The following is a 19,272-nucleotide window of genomic DNA, read 5'->3' on the forward strand; positions in this document are numbered from 1 at the left end:
TGGCTGTCGGCCAGACACACTGTGACAAAGCCATAGAGACCGGTCATATGTGTGCCCTAGAACCGAAGTTCCCCGGCCGCCCCTGGAGCAATGGGGCCTGTCGTGGACGTCCCAAAGCGGAGCTGAGGGCCGGCACACGCTCGAAGGCCGAACCTGGGGGGACTACAAGGGTCGAGGACCCAGCCTGTCACCCAGTCGGCTGTTGATAGAAGAATCGCAGGATTCAAAAATAAAAATAAAATAAAAAAGCGAGGAAAAAACTCGCAAAATGCAAAAAAAAATTTGCAAGAAAAAACTCCAGAGTCCAGGACTCCAGAGAGAGCCTGACTCTCCTGACGGTTAGGCAGAAACAAACTGAAGCTGCTGGAGCAGGGTGTGGGTTATGCCTGGGGGAGCCACGCCCCCTGGGAGGAGCGGCATGAAGGAAAGTTTTAACACCTTAAGTGCTGTAAGAATTCTGCCTAAAATCTCCTGGTAGGAAGGACATAACCCTAAGGTCAAAGGATGCTGTGTCCGTCTATGAACGAAAGAGAAAACACAGTGTTTCGTGTTTGTTGGCTGACAATTCTTTGACGTTTTTTTTTTATGCAATACAAGTTCCTGGCCAACGCCCTTCGGACAAAAGTCCTACGCTTTGTGGAAAATCCGATCGTGTGCACCAGGCTTCAGTGACACAAACCTAACCGGAAATATGAAACGGCCCAAAGAAAACGCACAGTAAGCAGTTCTAAAACTTTATTTGCACCGAGCTGGGACAACCGGCGCCATCACATTTCTGCAGGGAGGAGACGGTAGACAGTGGAGGTTCATAGCAGCAGGGATGTGACGATGGCGGTTCCCCGTGCCGAGAACTGTTGTGCTCCTCCGTGGAACTTGTTCAGCTGGATGCGGATGGGTTTCGGGGGGAATTTGGTGCTCTTGGAACAGCTGCATGTGGCTTTCAGAGAGGAGATCCCCTTACAGAACAGGCAGGGCATCCGATGAGGGTCAAGTCCTGTATAATAAAGAAAATGTGTTTAGTAACAAGGTCTGCCTTACATATAAGGGGATACCAGCATATACACTATATTGTCAAAAGTATGGGGACACCTGCCTTTACATACATGAATTTTAACCACCCTGGCGGTATGATTATGTCAGATTTTTGCGACTCAAACCGCTTCAATTGTTTTGCATAGAAATGTGGGCGTTTTTATATTTTAGGCCTGTAATTCTTAGTAATAACACACTTAAATCTGTCCAAACAAGAGTCTAGTTTAACATGGGTGCTCAACCTGTGGCTCTCCAGCTGTTGCAAAACTACAATTCCCATAATGCCTCAGCCTTTGGGAGACGTGCTTGTACCTGTCAGCGGCTTGCAATGCCTCATGGGAATTGTAGTTCCGCAACAGCTGGAGAGCCACAGTTTGAGCACCCATGAAAGTCTCTAGTAAATATCCCGGGTATGATAAAGTTTGAAACACTAAATTATAATATTATAAATAACTATAAAAAAATATATAATATTATAATAACATTTATTTACCCACGATTCACTATCGCTTAATTCTGCAAGTGTTCTTATTTACTATCGCTGTTCTAAAACCACTTTTGACATAAAGGGACACTTTTTGGTTGTCATGGGCAATCTCCAGTTTCCAGGCAGAAAGAACAGTATATATAATATAAAACTGCATGCAGGGCACTTTTATTGACTCGAGTATAAGCCTAGGGTGTCCATCTGCATGCCTCACTGTGCCCATGCCTCACTGTGTCCATGTGCATGCCTTACTGTGCCCATGCCTCACTATGCCTGTGCCTCACTGTGTCCATGTGCATGCCTCACCATGCCCATGCCTCACTATGCCTGTGCCTCACTGAGTCCATGTGCATGCCTTACTGTGCCCATGCCTCACTGTGTCCATGACTAGACTTGCGTTTAACATGGGAGTATATAGAAGGGGTGCCTGGCTTTGAAAAATCGGTGCTCCCCGGCCGTAGGTCTCCCAGACAGCACTGCCTCACTGTGCTCATGCCTCACTGTGTCCATGTGCATGCCTCACTGTGCCCATGCCTCACTATGCCTGTGCCTCACTGTGTCCATGTGCATGCCTCACTGTGCCCGTGTCTCACTATGCCTGTGCCTCACTGTGTCCATGTGCATGCCTTGCTGTGCCCGTGCCTCACTGTGCCCATGACTCACTGTGTCCATGTGCATGCCTCACTGTGCCCATGCCTCACTATGCCTGTGCCTCACTGTGTCCATGTGCATGCCTCACTGTGCCCATGCCTCACTGTGCCCGTGCCTCACTATGCCTGTGCCTCACTGTGTCCATGTGCATGCCTTGCTGTGCCCATGCCTCACTATGCCTGTGCCTCACTGTGCCCATGTGCATGCCTCACTGTGCCCATGCCTCACTATGCCTGTGCCTCACTGTGTCCATGTGCATGCCTTACTGTGCCCATGGTTCACTGTGTCCATGACTAGACTTGCGTTTAACATGGGAGTATATAGAAGGGGTGCCTGGCTTTGAAAAAATCGGTGCTCCCCGGCCGTAGGTCTCCCAGACAGCAAACGCTGCACACTTGTAGAGGAGAACTGGGGCTACATGTGTGCCAAGTTTCGGGTCCAGGAGACCTACGGTCGGCTGGTAACGGGTCCCCAAAGTTACCGTAAAAAAAGACCATTTAACAAGGGAATCTATAGAAGGGGTGCCCGACTTTGAAAAATCAGTGCTCCCCGGCCGTAGGCCCCCCCCGGACAACAAACTTTGCACACTTGTAGAGGAAGAGTGGGGCTATATGTGTGCCAAGATTAGGGTCTAGGGCATGGGTAGTCAAACTATGGCCCTCCAGTTGTTCAGGAACTACAATTCCCATCATGCCTAGTCATGTCTGTGAATGTCAGTGTGTTACAATGCCTCATGGGATGTGTAGTTCTACAACAGCTGGAGGGCCGTAGTTTGAGGATCCCTGGTCTAGGGGATCAGGTGCAAAAAGGTGACTCAAGCATAAGCCGAGGGGGGCATTTTCAGCACCAAAAAATGCACTGAAAAACTTGGCTTATACTCGAGTATATACGGTAAACGGTCTCTTTCTTGGAGTGTCTGCTTTATAAATGACAGATCTCTTTACCTGCCCTTGACGCCTTCTTAAGAAACTGCATTTCTCCCGAGTCAAGGCTTGTAATCTTGAGATCCAGGCGTGACGCATCTTTCTGTCCAATCAGGTGTTTCGTTAAAGGAGGCTTTTCTGAAAGACACAGCTTAGGAGCAGCGAGCAAGCGTTGGTGAAACTGTATGACTCTTGCCGCGCTTACTCCATGCACAAGCGATTTTGTGTCCTTGTAGTCAACGCTGAGCCTATCGGAAAGCCTGACCAACTCTATGCTCTCGGATCCACACCGAGCTTCTGTCATTGCTTTGTTTTCTTTATCGACGAATGTGGTCCTTGCCCTGCTCAAGGTGTGCGGAGTTTTACTACGATGAGTTGCTTTGAGTGTTGAATACGGGATGGCGGGTGGGTGTTTGGTGGTATCATGAGTCCCACCAAAACTTGTTGCTGTGGACACCTTGGCTTGCACCATGGAGAGGGATCTTTGGTGGTTGATCAGATGAGTCATGCCTTGGTTGACAAGGATGTTGGGATGTCTTAGAGGAGGGACACGTGGCTTTTTCACCATGGCTCCTTCCACTAACAAATTTATCCCAACGTATTGAGGGATGTCCACTGTAGCCTGTAATACAATAAAGATGTTATCACAGATCTCTAGCACTGGTCTTGTGTTATGCAAGGTACAGTGAAACCTTGGTTTGAGAGTAACTTGGTTTGAGAGCGTTTTGCAAGACAAGCAACATTTGTTAATAAATTTTGACTTGATATACAAGCGATGTCTTGATATAAGAGTATCGTCATGTCACAACTGAGTATAAAAAAGAAGAGAGGCGCCTCTAAGTGTAGCAATATGGTTACATTTAACCACTTAAGGACCTGCTCACGACTATATACGTCCTGTTTTTAACCACTTGACCACTGGGCACGTAAACCCCCTTAATAACCAGACCAATTTTCAGCTTTCGTGCTCTCACAATTTGAATGACAATTACTCAGTCATACAACACTGTACCCAAATGAAATTTCCGTCCTTTTTTTCACACAAATAGAGCTTTCTTTTGGTGGTATTTAATCACCGTTGGGTTTTTTATTTTTTGCGCTATAAGAGAAAAAAGACTGAAAATTCTGTAAAAAAAAAATAATTTTTCTTTGTTTCTGTTATAAAATTTGGCAAATTTAGTATTTTTTCTTCATTCTTTTGCATAAATGTGAAAGATGAAGTTACGCCGAGTAAATAGATACCCAACATGTCACCCTTCAAAATTGCACACGCTTGTGGAATGGCGCCAAGCTTCGCTACTTAAAAATCCCCATAGACGACGTTGCAGGGTATTGTGGGGCATTGCGGAGTATTGTGGGGCATTGCGGAGTATTGTGGGGCATTGCAGAGTATTGTGGGGCATTGCAGAGTATTGTGGGGCATTGCGGAGTATGGGGGCATTGCAGAGTATTGCACAGGGAGGGATGGATGGCTGGCTGGATCTGTGACTGCATTTGTCACAGATCCAGCCCGCAGCAGCTGCTGCTGCTTCCGCTCTCTCCCCTCTCCTCTCTCACACTGTACCGTTCGGTACAGAGAGGAGAGGGAGGAACCGGCGTCATCACATGACGCCGGTTTGTTTACTAGTAATCGCTCTGTCATTGGATGGAGCGATCACGTGGTAAACCGCCGCTATCAGCGGCGATTTACCGTGATCAGCCGGGTCCTGAGGACCCGGCCGTCACGGAGACTCCCGTGGGCGCGCGGGAGCGCGATTCTGGGAGGACGTACATTGACTCCCTCCCGGGGTTAAGCAACCGCCTTGTAGACGTATTTCGTCTATAGGCCGGTTGCTAACTGGTTAAAGATGGATATCTCGGTAACAGCAGCAGCTGCGGTCCTGTAAACGATAACGGTGGTCTCCGTGGCGGATTCGCGGGAGGCTTCCATTTGTGAATGGACATTTTATGGTTACACAACTTATCACATTGCTATAATCTTTTTATATGGACTATAGACTAAAGGTCTTTTTATATCAAGGGTCTTCAAACTACGGCCCTCCAGTTGTTCAGGAACTACAATTCCCATCATGCCTGTGAATGTCAGTGTGTTACAATGCCTCATGGGATGTGTAGTTCTACTGTTTTCTATGGACTATAGACTGAAGGTCTTATGAATAAATGGTTGTGGAACGAATCATTGGAGTTTCTATTATTTCTTATGGGAAAAGTGGCTTTGATATACAAGTGCTTTGAATTACAAGCATGCTTCCGGAATGAATTATGCTCGCAATCCAAGGTTTTACTGTATCTGATGTTACAGACTGTTTTCAGGAATATTATCTGCTCTGGATTTATCACTGAAGTGGTCTACTTGTTATAGAGATGGAAGGTCTCTCTGGGAACTTTACCAGATAACTACTAGTCAATTCTACCAGAAAAGACAATCCTAAAGGAGGAGCAAAAACTCAATGATGTGATTATATCTCCCAGATGGCCTGAAAACACCTTGGAATCCAACAAAATCAACAGAATGAGTTTTGTGACATCTCATTACTTATATCTAAAAAAACACATGTTTTAGAAAGTATTTCTCCTGTCATTATAACTTCTATATCATCCTTATATCTCTGTTTTCCATTGTAAACCGATAACTGTGTTTATGTTATTTTTGCCTTCTTGTACAGATCTACTGCCCCAGATGATTGACCCAATTACAGGCTGCTTTGTTCCCCCCCACCACTGCGGACGCGTGTTTCCCCTGATCTGGGCGCTTCTGCCCGTAGACTGGATTGCGGCATGCTTGCGCAGTAATGCGGGCTGACGCACCTGCGCAGTGCGGGGAAACTGACCCGGTGACGTCGGACGCCACCGGTCGGTGACTTGTCCTTAAGGTTCCCCTAACGTGAAAGTTCCTTCAAGGACTGCGCAGGCGCAAACTTGCCGACGGAAATCTCCGAACCTCGCCCAACATGCAGGCTCATTCTTTAACATCCCCGTGGATTGGAGGATGTCTAAAAAAGAGCCAGGAGGCGGAGCGAGCCGTCCGAGTGAAGCGAGGACGTGAGGCCAACTGTCCACTTTCCTCGAAATCCATGTCGCCCTGGATGCCGGACGAGGTTCGGAGATTTCCGTCGGCAAGTTTGCGCCTGCGCAGTGCTTAAAGGAACTTTCTCGTTAGCCGGAACCATATGGGCAGATCAGATTGCGCCTGCGCAGGAACTTTCACGTTAGCCGGAACCAGCTCGGCCGGTCTCTTTGGACATGTGCTGAATGTGCGGTACGGTCCTGGTCCAGGGGCGGTGTGTCGGGCAGTGTGGAGTCACAGGTAAGGTCCAGGTGCACCTGCTTGCAGCCCACTGTTATCTCCTTCTGCACTTGATAGTGCTTTTTGATAGTGCTGTTGCTTCAGTGTGTGGCATATTTCCTGTTTTGGCTGGGCTATGTTCCATCCTGAGTTTCTCCCCCGTTAAGCTCTGCCCATTACCGCCCCTGGTATTGACTCAACTTCATTCATAACTTGGTGAGTTCTATACCTACTCAACTCCTGCTTATATCACGTGGACGTTGGTTTCTTTCTCCCTGTTCTTCCCCACAAACTTCCCCTCCCACTCCCCCCAAAATCTGACTGAGTTTGCAGGTGTTGTCTCGCAAGACGAGCAAAATTCAACCTAATAGGGCCTGCAGTACCGCATTTGGCCTGAGGTGCGGGGGCGCCGTAGCTGGCAATGCTCGGAAAGACTTGGAAATACACTGAAATACTCAGTTTCCGAGCCTTTCCGACATTTGGAGAGGTCAGCCGACATTTTTAAGGCTCTCTGGCGCCCCCACCTCTGGCTGCATGCGGTATTGCATCCCATTAAAGTCAATGCAGAACTAATTATTTTCATTTCCATTGACTTCAATGGGGAAACTCGCTTTGATATGCGAGTTCTTTGGATTACGAGCATTCTCCTGGAACGGATTATGCTCGTAAGCCGGGGTTCAACTGTAATTACAATAGTGGTCTGAACACCAACATTGGATGTCTCCATATATTTTGTTACAGAACTTTGGTCCTCTGAATGTTGGAATTTCAACATTTAGGGCCAGATCCACAGAAGAATTACGCCGGCGTATCTCTTGATACGCCACGTAATTTAACATTTTGAGCGTGGTATCTTTGTTTTGTCTTAGTACGCCGTCGGATCTTAGGTGCAATTTTTCGGCGGCCGCTAGGTGGCGTTTCCGTCGAATTCCGCGTTGAATATGCAAATTTGCTTGTTACGGCAATCCATGAACGTACGTCCTGGCACATTTTTTTACGTCGTTTGCGTTCAGGTTTTTCCGCCGTATAGTTACCCCTGCTATTATGAGGCGTACTCAATGTTAAGTATGGCTGTCGTTCCCGCCTCGCATTTTGAATTATTTACGTTGTTTGCTTAAGTAGTTCGCGAATAGGGATTTGCGTAGAATGACGTCACCGTCTTAAACATTGGCTTGTTACGGTTTCATTTCGAGCATGCGCACTGGGATACCTCCACGGACGGCGCATGCGCCGTTAAAAAAAAAACGTTGTTTACGTCGGGTCATGACGTATTTACATAAAACACGCCCCCATTACATCCATTTGAATTCCCCGCCCTTACGCCGCCAAAGATACACTACGCCGCCGTAACTTACAGCGCAAATTCTTTGAGGATTCAAAAAAAAAATAATAAGTTACGGCGGCGTAGTGTATCTTAGATACGTTACGCCCGGCGGATATATGCGCCGCGCTACGTGGATCTGGCCCTTCATTTTTAGGGTTTCTTATGTTCATGGATTATCTGTACCTGTTTATAGATGAGCTCAAAGCCGCCAACATCACAGTTGCGATCGTTCTTCCTATCTATGATGATGCGTATGGTGTCCTCTTGAACGCTGGCACACATTCTGGTGGTCACTGTCGTTGAAGGTGCCATGGTTGGACTGGCATTGATCTCAATCAGCCAGGGCTTGAAGTCCTCTCCAAACATGAAGTCTGCCCCGTATAATTCAAAGCTGCTTTTCCTGAACTCCACAGCATCCTGAGCGCTCTGCATGGCGTGTATGATAATGGCTTTCATCCCTGGGACAATGATGTCGGTCCAGGCACGTCTTTCTCCTAGCTTCTGAAGATGGGCCTGGAATTGGTCACTGGACCACATATTGTCCAAAGGCACCTGAGGGTGACGATGCCGGGAATTCTCAAAATTCTTCTGGATGGAGTTGTTGCATAAATGAATGGAGCTAGGGGAAGAAGATTAGACTGTTATGTACTATACATTATTACACCTCAATAAAATGTATGCACTTCGTTTTTCTGAAATTCTCGATGGCCAGGTAGGGTTGTCAAATCAAATACATAGCTGGAGAGAGTTACGCCGGCGTATCAGTAGATACGCCGACGTAACTCGGAATCTGCGCCGTCGTAAGTTTAAGTGTATTCTCAAACTGAGATACACTTAAACCTATCTAAGATACGACGGCCTGCGCCGTTGTATCTTAGGGCGCAATTTTTCCTCTGGCCGCTAGGTGGCGCTTCCGTTGAGTTCGGTGTATAATATGTAAATGCCTAGATACACCGATTCACGAACGTACGTGCGCCCGTCGCAATAAAGATACGCCGTTTACGTAAGGCGTTTTCCGGCGTAAAGTTAGTCGAACAAATAGCTGGACTAGTCAATGTTAAGTATGGCCGTCGAAATGTGAAAAATTGACGTAGTTTGCGTAAGTCGTCCGTGAATGGGGCTGGACGTCATTTACGTTCACGTCTAAACCAATACGTCCTTGCGGCGTACTTTGGAGCAATGCACACTGGGAAATGTACACGAACGTCGCATGCGCCGTTCGTAAAAAAAACGTCACAGGTCACCAATCATTTACATAAAACACGCCCCCCCATCCTCATTTGAATTAGGCGCGCTTACGCCGGCCACATTTACGCTACGCCGCCGTAAGTTAGGAGGCAAGTGCTTTGTGAATACAGTACTTGCCTATCGTATTTACGCGGCGCAGCGTAAATACGATACGCTACGCCGCCTTAAAGATGCGGCGCTCTCTCTGAATCCAGCTAACAGTGTGTACATGAATGTCAGAAAGACTTAAAGCATCCAGTGCAGTCTGGTTTAGCAGACTTCCCACTTGCACTTTGTTAGGCATTTCAAGCTCCTACAGGGCCGGTGCAACCACTAGGCAAACTAGGGCGCACTGTTGCCTAGGAGCACCCAGCCACTGGTGTTCCTACCCTCTTCTCTCTGCAAAAAACAACTAAGTCTCAGCATCAGCAGGCAGCCGTCGTCCCATTTATACATAGTGTCAGAGGCGCACTGGCGGTGGAGGGCTGTGTCTGTGTCCAAACTCCCTAATGAATGGAAGCAAGCAAACATTCATTGATGGGCGCTGGTGAGGCTAAATTGATGGGCGCTGGTGAGGCTGAATTGATGGGCGCTGGTGAGGCTGAATTGATGGGCACTGGTGAGGCTGAATTGATGGACCCTGCTGAGGCTGAATTGATGGGTGCTGGTGAGGCTGAATTGATTGGCGCTGGTGAGGCTGAAAATAGGTATTCATTACCTCTACATTATACATTGATCATATACAATATACATGATAATGGGGCCCCTCGCCATTTTTCTTTTTATGGAGTTACCTTGACAACACCTTTCCACAGCGTTGGATCAGGTGACATGACAGCGTGTATATGGCCCTAATTGCATATCCCTGCGCCCTAGCGGATAGGATCTGTGAAAACCAAACCTTGTAGCCTGGCCTGCATGTTTAACATCTAAAAATAAAGGTGTTTATTAAACCCCTAGTTTCTATATAGTCCCAACTCAACCTACACGTCTAGATTCTCCAGGGAGTATGGCTGGGTTGAAAAGCGGACATAACACTCTCGGTAAAACCATATGGTCAGCGGATTCCAGTCTGTCACCAGGAACCACTGGCGGACGTCAAACTTTGTGCCAAAGATGAGCAGCGGCCTCTCGATGTATTTCTGCACCACCCATTTACCATCCTTTACGATCATGGGATCACAATCCACCAACTTCAGGATTTCCTCCAGGCGATCCATACAGATTATTCCTGGGGAAAAAGGAAGTTCAACCATGTTTAGATTCCACCAACCACATCCATCTGCCTTGGATGAGCTCAACACATATGGAATGTCTACAACTATTTTGTTGTACAGTATGTGCAGATGTACAAAATGTATATTTTGCCTTGCAATGATGGGGCATCAGGTCCACATCTACATGAATAGCCAGATTCAGGTACAGTTACGACGGCGTATCAGTAGATACGCCGTCGTAACTCCGAATCCGCGCCGTCGTATATTTAAGCGTATGTTAAACTGAGATACACTTAAAGCGGGGGTTCACCCTTAGAGGGCACTTTTCCCCCTTCGCTTCCTGCTCGTTATTACTAGGGGAATCGGCAATTTATTTTAAAATATGTGCAGTACTTACCCGTTTACGAGACGCATCCTCTCCGTCGCTTCCGGGTATGGGCTTCGGGAATGGGCGGTCCTTCTTGATTGACAGGTTTCCGAGAGGCTTCCGACGGTCGCATCCATCGCGTCACGATTTTCCGAAAGAAGCCGAACGTCGGTGCGCAGGCGCAGTATAGAGCCGCACCGACGTTCGGCTTCTTTCGGCTACGAGTGACGCGATGGATGCGACCGTCGGAAGCCTCTCGGAAGAATGTCAATCAAGAAGGAACGCCCGCTCCCGAAGACCCATACCCGGAAGCGACGGAAGAAGATACAGCTCGAAAACGGGTAAGTACTGCACCTATTTTAATATAAATAGCCGATTCCCCTAGACCGAACGAGCAGGAAGCTAAGGGGAGATTTTTTTTTTTTTTTTAAATGGGTGAACTCCCGCTTTAAATGTTGCTAAGATACGACCGGCGTAAGTCTCCTACGCCGTCGTATCTTAGCTGTCTATTTACGCTGGCCGCCAGAGACGTGTACGCTGATTTACGCCTAGAATATGTAAATCAGCAAGATACGCCTATTCACGTACGCTCGCCCGTCGCAGTAAAGATAGGCCGTTTACGTAAGGCGTTTTCAGGCGTAAAGATAAACCACCAAAAAGATGGCGCAGCCAATGTTAAGTATGAACGTCGGACAGCCGTCAAATTTTTCACGTTTTACGTCGTAACTCGTCCGTGAATGGGGCTGTGCGTAAGTTACGTTCACGTCGAAAGCATTGACTTTTTGCGACGTGATTTGGAGCATGCGCACTGGGATACGTCCACGGACAGGGCATGCGCCGTTTGTTCGAAGCGTCATTTATGTGAGATCACGAATAATTTCCATAAAACACGCCCACCTCTTCCACATTTGAATTTGGCGGGCTTACGCCGGCCAATTTACGCTACGCCGCCGCAACTTACGGAGCAAGTGCTTTGTGAATACTGCACTTGCCTCTCTAACTTGCGGCGGCGTAACGTAAATAACATACGTTACGCCCGTACAAAGTTAAGCCGACGTACGTGAATCTACCTAATAGTCTTTATGTGCTCCTTGTGTTGGCACAGTTTTCTTTCAGGTGCTCCTGTGTCCTTTATATCTACAAAGTAGGTTCATAAATGTTTGATTCATGTTGACATAAAATGTTGACACCATATAATAGGAGGTGAGGGGCAGAGACTCCAGTTTCCGTTCATAATTGAAATATAGTAAAACCTTGGATTGCGAGCATAATTCGTTCTGGAAGCATGCTTGTAATCCAAAGCACTTGTATATCAAAGCAAATTTTCCCATAAGAAATAATGGAAACTCAAATGATTTGTTCCACAACCATTTATTCATAAGTCCTTCAGTTTATAGTCCATATAAAAAGACTGTAGCAATGTGATAGGTTGTGTGACCATAAAATGTCCATCCACAAATAGAAGCCTCCACAAGGGGATTAGAAGCAAAATCCAGCAGGAGCTACAGAGAGGAGCCTCTAAGTGTAGCATTATGGTTACATTTAATGAAGGTAAATAGCCAGATTCACGTAGAGTTACGCCGGCGTATCAGTAGATACGCCGTCGTAACTCCGAATCTGCGCCGTCGTATATTTAAGCGTATTCTGGAAACCAGATACGCTTAAATTAGGCTAAGATACGAGCGGCGTAAGTCTCCTATGTTAGGGTGCATATTTACGCTGGCCGCTAGGTGGCACTTCCGTTGTTTTCCGCGTCGGATATGCAAATGAGCAAGATACGCCGATTCACAAACGTACGTCCGCCCGTCGCATTTAGTTACGCCGTTTACGTAAGACATACGCCGGCGTAAAGATAAAGCTGGTCTCTAGGTGGCACAGCCCATGCAAAGTATGGACGTCGGAACAAACGTATCTTTTTTACGTAGTTTGCGTAAGTCGTACGCGAATAGGGCTGTGCGTAGGTTACGTTCACGTCGTAGGCAGTGTTCGACGTATCTTAGGCATTCTATCCGACGCACTGGGATACGTCCACAGACGACGCATGCGCCGTACGATCAAAACGTCAATTACACGGGGTCATGCCTTATTAACATAAAACACGCCCAGCTCTTCCCAATTTGAATTAGGCGAGCTTACACCGGCACATTTACGATACGCCACCGTAACTTAGGACGCAAGTGCTTTGTGAATACAGCACTTGCCTCTCTAACTTGCGGCGGCGTAGCGTAAATGACCTGCGCTACGCCGGAACAAAGAAGCGCCGCTCAACCTGAATCCGGCTAAATATATTTAGCAATTTACATGGTTGATGATTAAAAGAAGCACATCTATGCAGGGATCTGGGGTAAAGCGATCCACATAGACCGTCTTCCTCACCGCTGTCAGTCTGCAATCATGACCGGAAAGACTACCCTGCAGTAGAGCGATCTGAAAGCGAAGCTTGAACCACTCGTGGACGGGACGACATCAATGGTGGTGCGGAGGGCGGTCTATGTGGACAGCTTTACCCCGGATCCCTGCATACTTGGATGTACCTGTTTTATTCATCAACCATGTGAGTTTCTAAATGTTGTACCTTCATTAAATGTAACCATATTGCTACACTTAGAGGCGCCTCTCTTCTCTTTTATACTCAGTTGTGACATGACGCTACTCTTATATCAAGACATCGCTTGTATATCAAGTCAAAATGTATTAAAAAATGTTGCTTGTCTTTCAAAACGCTCTCAAACCAAGGTTTCACTGTATTAGTTTTAGGAGGGCTGACTGTTTTGTTGTAATGCATTGGGGCAGAGGAAACCAAAGCTCCAGACATAATGGATTGGGTAGGTCAGTATGGCAAGGTATGGAAGGACTTGACGTCATGTGAATCTTGTTCTCTCACCTCTTCCTCTGGATTTGGCACCTGGTTTAACAATCCAGATGTTTCTGTCTCCTTCAATGTCCAGCTGTGGGTTCACTTCTGCCAATCGTCTTAATACATGATCACACTGGTCCACATAGGAGGAAGATTGATCTATCACAGCCCCGTCACTGCAATAAGATAGGAACCGATTATTTAAAAGCCAGTACATACAACTCTAATGTTTCAGTGGATATTTCTGGTTCCATGACTCCGCTCCACCATCCCGCCAGGCCACACATTCCAGCTGCGACCCAACATTGAGTCTTGTTACCGCATAATGCCAGCATACTCTATGACAGGCATGTCCAAAGTCCGGCCCGCGGGCCGATTGCGGCCCTTGTTCCGGTTCATCGTGGCCCCCCTGATAATTTGGATATATATATCTTTTGCGGCCCCCCGGGCCACTAAAGATATATACTGTATTTATCTGCGCCACCTCAGAGGGGACAGGGAGGTGGCATAACGAGCGCCGTCAGATTACATACAGGAGAATCTTCTGTTTACTCAGCGGCATCTGTACTAGGAAGTCCTGTCTCCTGGGCTGCCATTGGACGAAGTTCTGTCTATCATAGGAGGCGGGGCTTTGTATTAAAGAGGCCGCTGATTAAACAGGAGATTCTCCTGTATGTAATCTGTTGGCGCTCGTCCCGCCCCCTCCCTGTCCCCTCCGAGGCTGCAGATGGGCATGGATCAGGCTGCATTCATGGCAATGGGGAGGCTGCATTCATGGCAATGGGGAGGCTGCAGATGAGCATGGATCAGGCTGCACTGATGGCAATGGGGAGGCTGCATTCATGGCAATGGGGAGGCTGCATTCATGGCAATGGGGAGGCTGCATTCATGGCAGTGGGGAGCTGCATTCATGGCAATGGGGAGGCTGCAGATTATTTTGCTTCACAGTTCTTTATTTAAAATTTAATTTTTTTCCTGAAACTTCCCTCTTAAAGTGAAGGTGTGTGTTATACACCAATAAATACGGTATATCCAAATAACACTCTCAAGCTCATCCTTAGTCCTGAGCAGTGCTAGGGGATTCGTCGGGGCCACAAAAGCGATAGAATTCTTGTTGAGCAGTGCTCTGACAAACACACTTAGACCAAATTTTTAATGGTTCAAAGAATGTCAGGCAAAATGGTCGGCCCTCACGCATGTTCACTTCATCAAATCCGGCCCTCTTTGATAAAAGTTTGGACACCCCTGCTCTATGAGGCAAGACAACATACTGAAAAACGTTGTCTTCTAAATAACTTTATTCAATCAAGAAACACCTCAACCTGTTCTTCCTCTCTGATGCTTTTTATTATATCTTTCCATCTAGTCCTAAGATTTACACAGCCCCATCATACCTCACAGCCAGGTGGATAACACTACTTACAGTTCAGAAATACAGTAGTGTCCTCTTTCTACCCCTAGACCACTGATTGGATAGTATAAGTATCAGGGGCGGCCCATCTATTAAGGGAGCACAGGCACCACCCCCCTATAAATGTTTCCGGCCCCCATGCAGGATGTTGGAAGCTTAGATTTTAATGGGGGGGGGGTGTTTTTTTTTAAGCACCTGATTAGAGCCAGAGGCTCTAATAGGCTTCAAATTAGGATGGGCTCGGGGCGCAGAGCACTGCGCTACGAGCCCACCAAGGTGTGGAAGAGGAAGCTGCCCGTAATGCCCGCCGCCCGCGATGCCTGCCGCCTGGGTAAAGCGCTGCCTGCCATAGATGAGGTAAGTGCTCCAACCCAACCAACCGGACTGGGGGGTGTATATGGATGCACTGTTTTCCGCCCCCACAAAAGAAATTACCACCAGCCGCCACTGATAAGTATAGCAACAGACTGATCTCTCTTCTCATCTTGTTCTTTAAAAGTAAATTTCCGTGTAGTACACCTGAATGGTCCCTAGAGCTACCCCTACCTCTTTAAGTGTGAACTTTGCTATACAGGGACTGCAAGAGGCTGATACCAGGCAGGGCTGGGACAAGGGGGGGGGGGGCAGGAGGGACGGTTGCCCTGGGGTTAGTGGTATCATGTGGGGGGGGCACCACTAGGAGGTTGGGGGGAAGGGGTTTGTGTTGGGAGGGGTAATTTGGGAAGGTGTGCTAGGAGTGGTAATTTTTGTTGGGAGGGGGAATGGGGGGGGGGGAATATTTGTGCCAGGAGGGGGAATTTGGGGGGGGTATTTGTGCTAGAAGGGGAAATTTGGGGGGATTTTAGGAGGGGTGGGATGGATTTGTGCTAGGGGCATATGGGGAGTGAGGGAATGAGAAGATTTGAGCTGGGGGGGGGGGGGGGATTAAAGATTTGTGTTAGAAAGGGGATTTCAGCAGGAGGCATATTTGTATTGGGAGGAAGGGGGGGTTTATGCTTAAGGGGTAAGCATGCAAATAAGGCAGTGATGTATTTTGGCCTAGGCCGACAAGGCCCAGGCCTAGGGCGGCACTTTGCGGGGGGCGGCAAAATCCCATCCCGTCCCCCTGTGCTCATCCCATCCTGTCCCCCTGTGCTCATCCCATCCTGTCCCCCTGTGTTCATCCCATCCTGTCCCCCTGTCCTCATCCCATCCTGTCCCCCTGTCCTCATCCCATCCTGTCCCCCTGTCCTCAGCCCATCCTGTCCTCATCCCATCCTGTACTCCTGTCCCTCTGTCCTCATCCCGTCCCTCTGTCCTCATCCCATCCTGCCCCTCTGTCCTCATCCCACTCTGTCCTCATCCCATACTGTCCCCCTGTCCTCATCCCATCCTGTCCCCCCTGTGCTCATCCCATCCTGTCCCCCCTGTGCTCATCCCATCCTGTCACCCCTGTCCTTATCCCATCCTGTCCCCCCTGTCCTCATCCCATCGTGTCCCCCCTGTCCTCATCCCATCATGTCCCCCCTGTCCTCATCCCATCCTGTCCCCCCTGTCCTCATCCCATCCTGTCCTCATCCCATCCTGTCCCCCCTGTCCTCATCCCATCCTATCCCCCTTGTCCTCATCCCATCCTGTCCCCCTGTGCTCATCCCATCCTGTCCCCCCTGTCCTCATCCCATCCTGTCCTCATCCCATCCTGTCCCCCCTGTCCTCATCCCATCCTATCCCCCTTGTCCTCATCCCATCCTGTCCCCCTGTGCTCATCCCATCCTGTCCCCCTGTGCTCATCCCATCCTGTCCCCCTGTCCTCATCCCATCCTGTCCTCATCCCATCCTGTCCCTCTGTCCTCCCATGAAAATGACAGGGCGGGTCTTAAAAAGGAAGGGGTGCATCATATATAAAGTAGGGGGTGCGCAAGTTTTACCAGGCCTAGGGCGGCACAAAACCTAAATGCACCCCTGCAAATAAGTGCTCGATTATTATTTTTTTTTGGAGGGGGCGCAATTTGGCATGTTAGCCCTTGGCTCTAGATGACCTGGCACTGATACCAGGTCATATTTAAGTTGTTACACTAGTTGCATCTAAAGAGAAATAATTAATAATCTACTGTATTAATGAATTCCTAGCAGAATTAAACAATGTTTTTTATACCTGCTTGGAGCTTTAAGTTCACCTCAAATGTCCGATAATATAAAAATGGCATCACAAATGATTCTTTGTGTGTTCACTTACTGGATGACCTGATAATAATGACGCAGAAATGCTTCCCACGCTGCGTCTTTCATGACGGAAGCTGAGTATGTTTCCATGTCAATGTCATCATGTTTCAGGCTGTTCAGGTAGGTCTCACAGGCCTGGATGGCGGTAGTGATCACCTGGGCTGGCACATGCCCTCCGTGTTTATTTGTTCTTTTGGCATCTGCAGACAGGAAGAAAACAAGAATACAAGTAGGGGTTGGGCAGTGGTGTGAACTATAGTAACCAATCAAGGTCCTCCTTTCATTTTCTTATCCACACTACAAGAGATGAAACCTCATTGGCTGCCATAGGCGTGCGCACAGGGTGTGCCAAGTGTGCCCAGGCACACCCTAATAACCCCATGCGCATTAGTATTATCACTCTGTGTAGCAGCAGGAACATGGGAAAGATCTCTTTCAAGCACTTTACCGAAAGAGAAAAAAGGCCGATAATGGAGCCGAAAATTGGGCGGGGGCCTGGGTGGGCTGGTGCCACCCATTACAGGGATGTCATTGTATCGCACAGAAGAGAGAGGAGAGCCGCCGCCTGGTTGATTGGAGCGCCGGGAACATAACCGCTTTAATTTCAATAGCTGTGTGTTCCCCGCTGCATACAGCCCCTCCTCTTTTTCCGGGCACTTTGATAGACAGATCACCCGTCCAATCCTGGGACGGGTGATCTGTCTATCAAAGTTCCTCAGACAAGAGGGAGGGGCTTTATGTGACGGCGTGTGGCGGGGAACACAAAGCTATTGAAATGGAAGCTGTTATGTTACCGGCGCTCTAATCAACCAGGCGGCGGCTCTTCTCTCTCTTCCCTCTCTGCCCCAGCACAGGCTGGTTGCACTGGGGACACAGGCAGACTGCACTGGGGACACAGATAGGCTGCACTGGGGACACAGGCTGGCTGCACTGGGGACACAGGCTGGCTGCATCTGACGGGCACTGGTGAGGCTGCATTGATCTCTTGTATCATGTCTGCAGTCTCTGACCATCTCCTGTACCACGTCCCCAGTCTCTGACCATCTCCTGTACCACGTCCCCAGTCTCTGACCATCTCCTTACCACGTCCCCAGTCTCTGACCATCTCCTTACCACGTCCCCAGTCTCTGACCATCTCCTGTACCATGTCCGCAGTCTCTGACTATCTCCTGTACCATGTCCCCCAGTCTCTGACCATCTCCTGTACCACGTCCGCAGTCTCTGACCATCTCCTGTACCACGTCCCCAGTCTCTGACCATCTCCTTACCACGTCCCCAGTCTCTGACCATCTCCTTACCACGTCCCCAGTCTCTGACCATCTCCTGTACCACGTCCGCAGTCTCTGACCATCTCCTGTACCATGTCCCCAGTCTCTGACCATCTCCTTACCACGTCCCCAGTCTCTGACCATCTCCTGTACCACGTCCACAGTCTCTGACCATCTCCTGTACCACGTCCCCAGTCTCTGACCATCTCCTGTACCACGTCCCCAGTCTCTGACAATCTCCTGTACCACGTCCCCAGTCTCTGACTATCTCCTGTACCATGTCCCCCAGTCTCTGACCATCTCCTGTACCACGTCCGCAGTTTCTGACCATCTCCTGTACCACATCCCCAGTCTCTGACCATCTCCTGTACCACGTCCCCAGTCTCTGACCATCTCCTGTACCACGTCCCCAGTCTCTGACCATCTCCTTACCACGTCCCCAGTCTCTGACCATCTCCTGTACCACGTCCCCAGTCTCTGACCATCTCCTTACCACGTCCACAGTCTCTGACCTTCTCCTGTATACAAATATTTTTTTAAAACCGACATCGGTTTCGGTTTTCGGCCTAGTGTATTTTTAATTTTCAGTTTCAGCACCAAAAAACCCATTCGGTGCACCTCTAGTTTTAATGCTTTCTGAATAGCTGACCTCCATGTGTAGAGATAAGGCATACAGACATTACTTTACAGTAGGTCAGTGACTCAAAGGTATCAGAACCAGGCACAGCCAGGGAACTACAGCTAGTAGTACGTAGTAAGTCATATTCAACGGAACTTGTTTTGGAATGTTGAAGACATTTTGTAGCTTCTACAAGGCACTTCTTCAGTTCCAATTGTTATCAGGGAGATACCCCAACATTTATACCTACATATGTGTAGATATTGAGTTCCAAGAACAGGATCAGAGATGTCAAAGTTGTGGAACCACCAAGTTCTAGTTACGTATCCCATCTTTTCACCTCCTATCCTGTTCTTAGACAATCAACATCTACACATTTCATGGTAGCTGGATTAGTGCGT

General features: G+C 48.3%; 1 protein-coding gene across 1 annotated transcript in view; it reads right to left on the reverse strand.

Annotated features, from left to right (window-relative positions):
- Positions 1-720: 720 nt before the first annotated feature.
- LOC120945138 (tubulin monoglycylase TTLL3-like) overlaps positions 721-19,272 on the reverse strand; it is a 44,092-nt gene continuing 25,540 nt past the window's right edge. The window contains exons 11-16 of the mRNA XM_040359022.1: positions 16,998-17,184; positions 13,399-13,547; positions 9,918-10,161; positions 7,887-8,322; positions 3,115-3,715; positions 721-994 (exon numbers count right to left, since the gene is read on the reverse strand). Coding sequence (XP_040214956.1) covers positions 807-994; positions 3,115-3,715; positions 7,887-8,322; positions 9,918-10,161; positions 13,399-13,547; positions 16,998-17,184 — 1,805 coding nt within the window. The 3' untranslated portion in view covers positions 721-806. The remainder of the gene's footprint in view (positions 995-3,114; positions 3,716-7,886; positions 8,323-9,917; positions 10,162-13,398; positions 13,548-16,997; positions 17,185-19,272) is intronic.

The sequence above is a fragment of the Rana temporaria genome, chromosome 7 (assembly GCF_905171775.1).
Source record: "Rana temporaria chromosome 7, aRanTem1.1, whole genome shotgun sequence".
Taxonomy (NCBI): domain Eukaryota; kingdom Metazoa; phylum Chordata; class Amphibia; order Anura; family Ranidae; genus Rana; species Rana temporaria.